General features: G+C 65.6%; 1 protein-coding gene across 1 annotated transcript in view; it reads left to right on the forward strand.

The window, feature by feature from the left end:
• The first annotated feature begins 326 nt into the window (after positions 1-326).
• Positions 327-418, forward strand: part of KCNV2 (potassium voltage-gated channel modifier subfamily V member 2) — a 12,778-nt gene continuing 12,686 nt past the window's right edge. Inside the window, exon 1 of the mRNA XM_029921138.1 lies at positions 327-391. Within this exon, the coding sequence (XP_029776998.1) occupies positions 327-391 (65 nt within the window). The remainder of the gene's footprint in view (positions 392-418) is intronic.

A 418-nucleotide genomic window follows, 5' to 3' on the forward strand; every position in this document is an offset into this window, starting at 1 on the left:
TCACCTCTGCCACCTTCGGATTAGCTACAGATTTAAAATGACGTCGTCAAACCCCACGTCACGCAGGGCAGGGAGAGGGGGGAGGAAACTAAGAGGCTCTAAATCCCTCCTAACACTTGCCGCTTCCATATCAGCAAGATTAGAGCAGTCAACAGCCATCTGTCCGCGTCTGCTCAGTCTCCCCGGGCTGGGCCTGGACCTCGGTCCTCCGGGGCTGGTCGCTCCAAGGCAGGGCAAGGTGAGGACCCGTCCTCCCGGTGGCAGTGCTCAGTGCGGGGACGCGAGGACCGCCAGGAAGGCGAAGCGAGGGCGCACCTGCCGCGGCCATGCTGAAGCAGAGCGAGATGCGGCGGTCGTGGGGCCACCGGCCCTGGAGCAGCTCGGCAGGCGAGCACGCGGCCCGGGCCAGGGGCGGCCA

Source organism: Suricata suricatta, chromosome 13 (genome assembly GCF_006229205.1).
Source record: "Suricata suricatta isolate VVHF042 chromosome 13, meerkat_22Aug2017_6uvM2_HiC, whole genome shotgun sequence".
In the NCBI taxonomy this organism is placed as follows: domain Eukaryota; kingdom Metazoa; phylum Chordata; class Mammalia; order Carnivora; family Herpestidae; genus Suricata; species Suricata suricatta.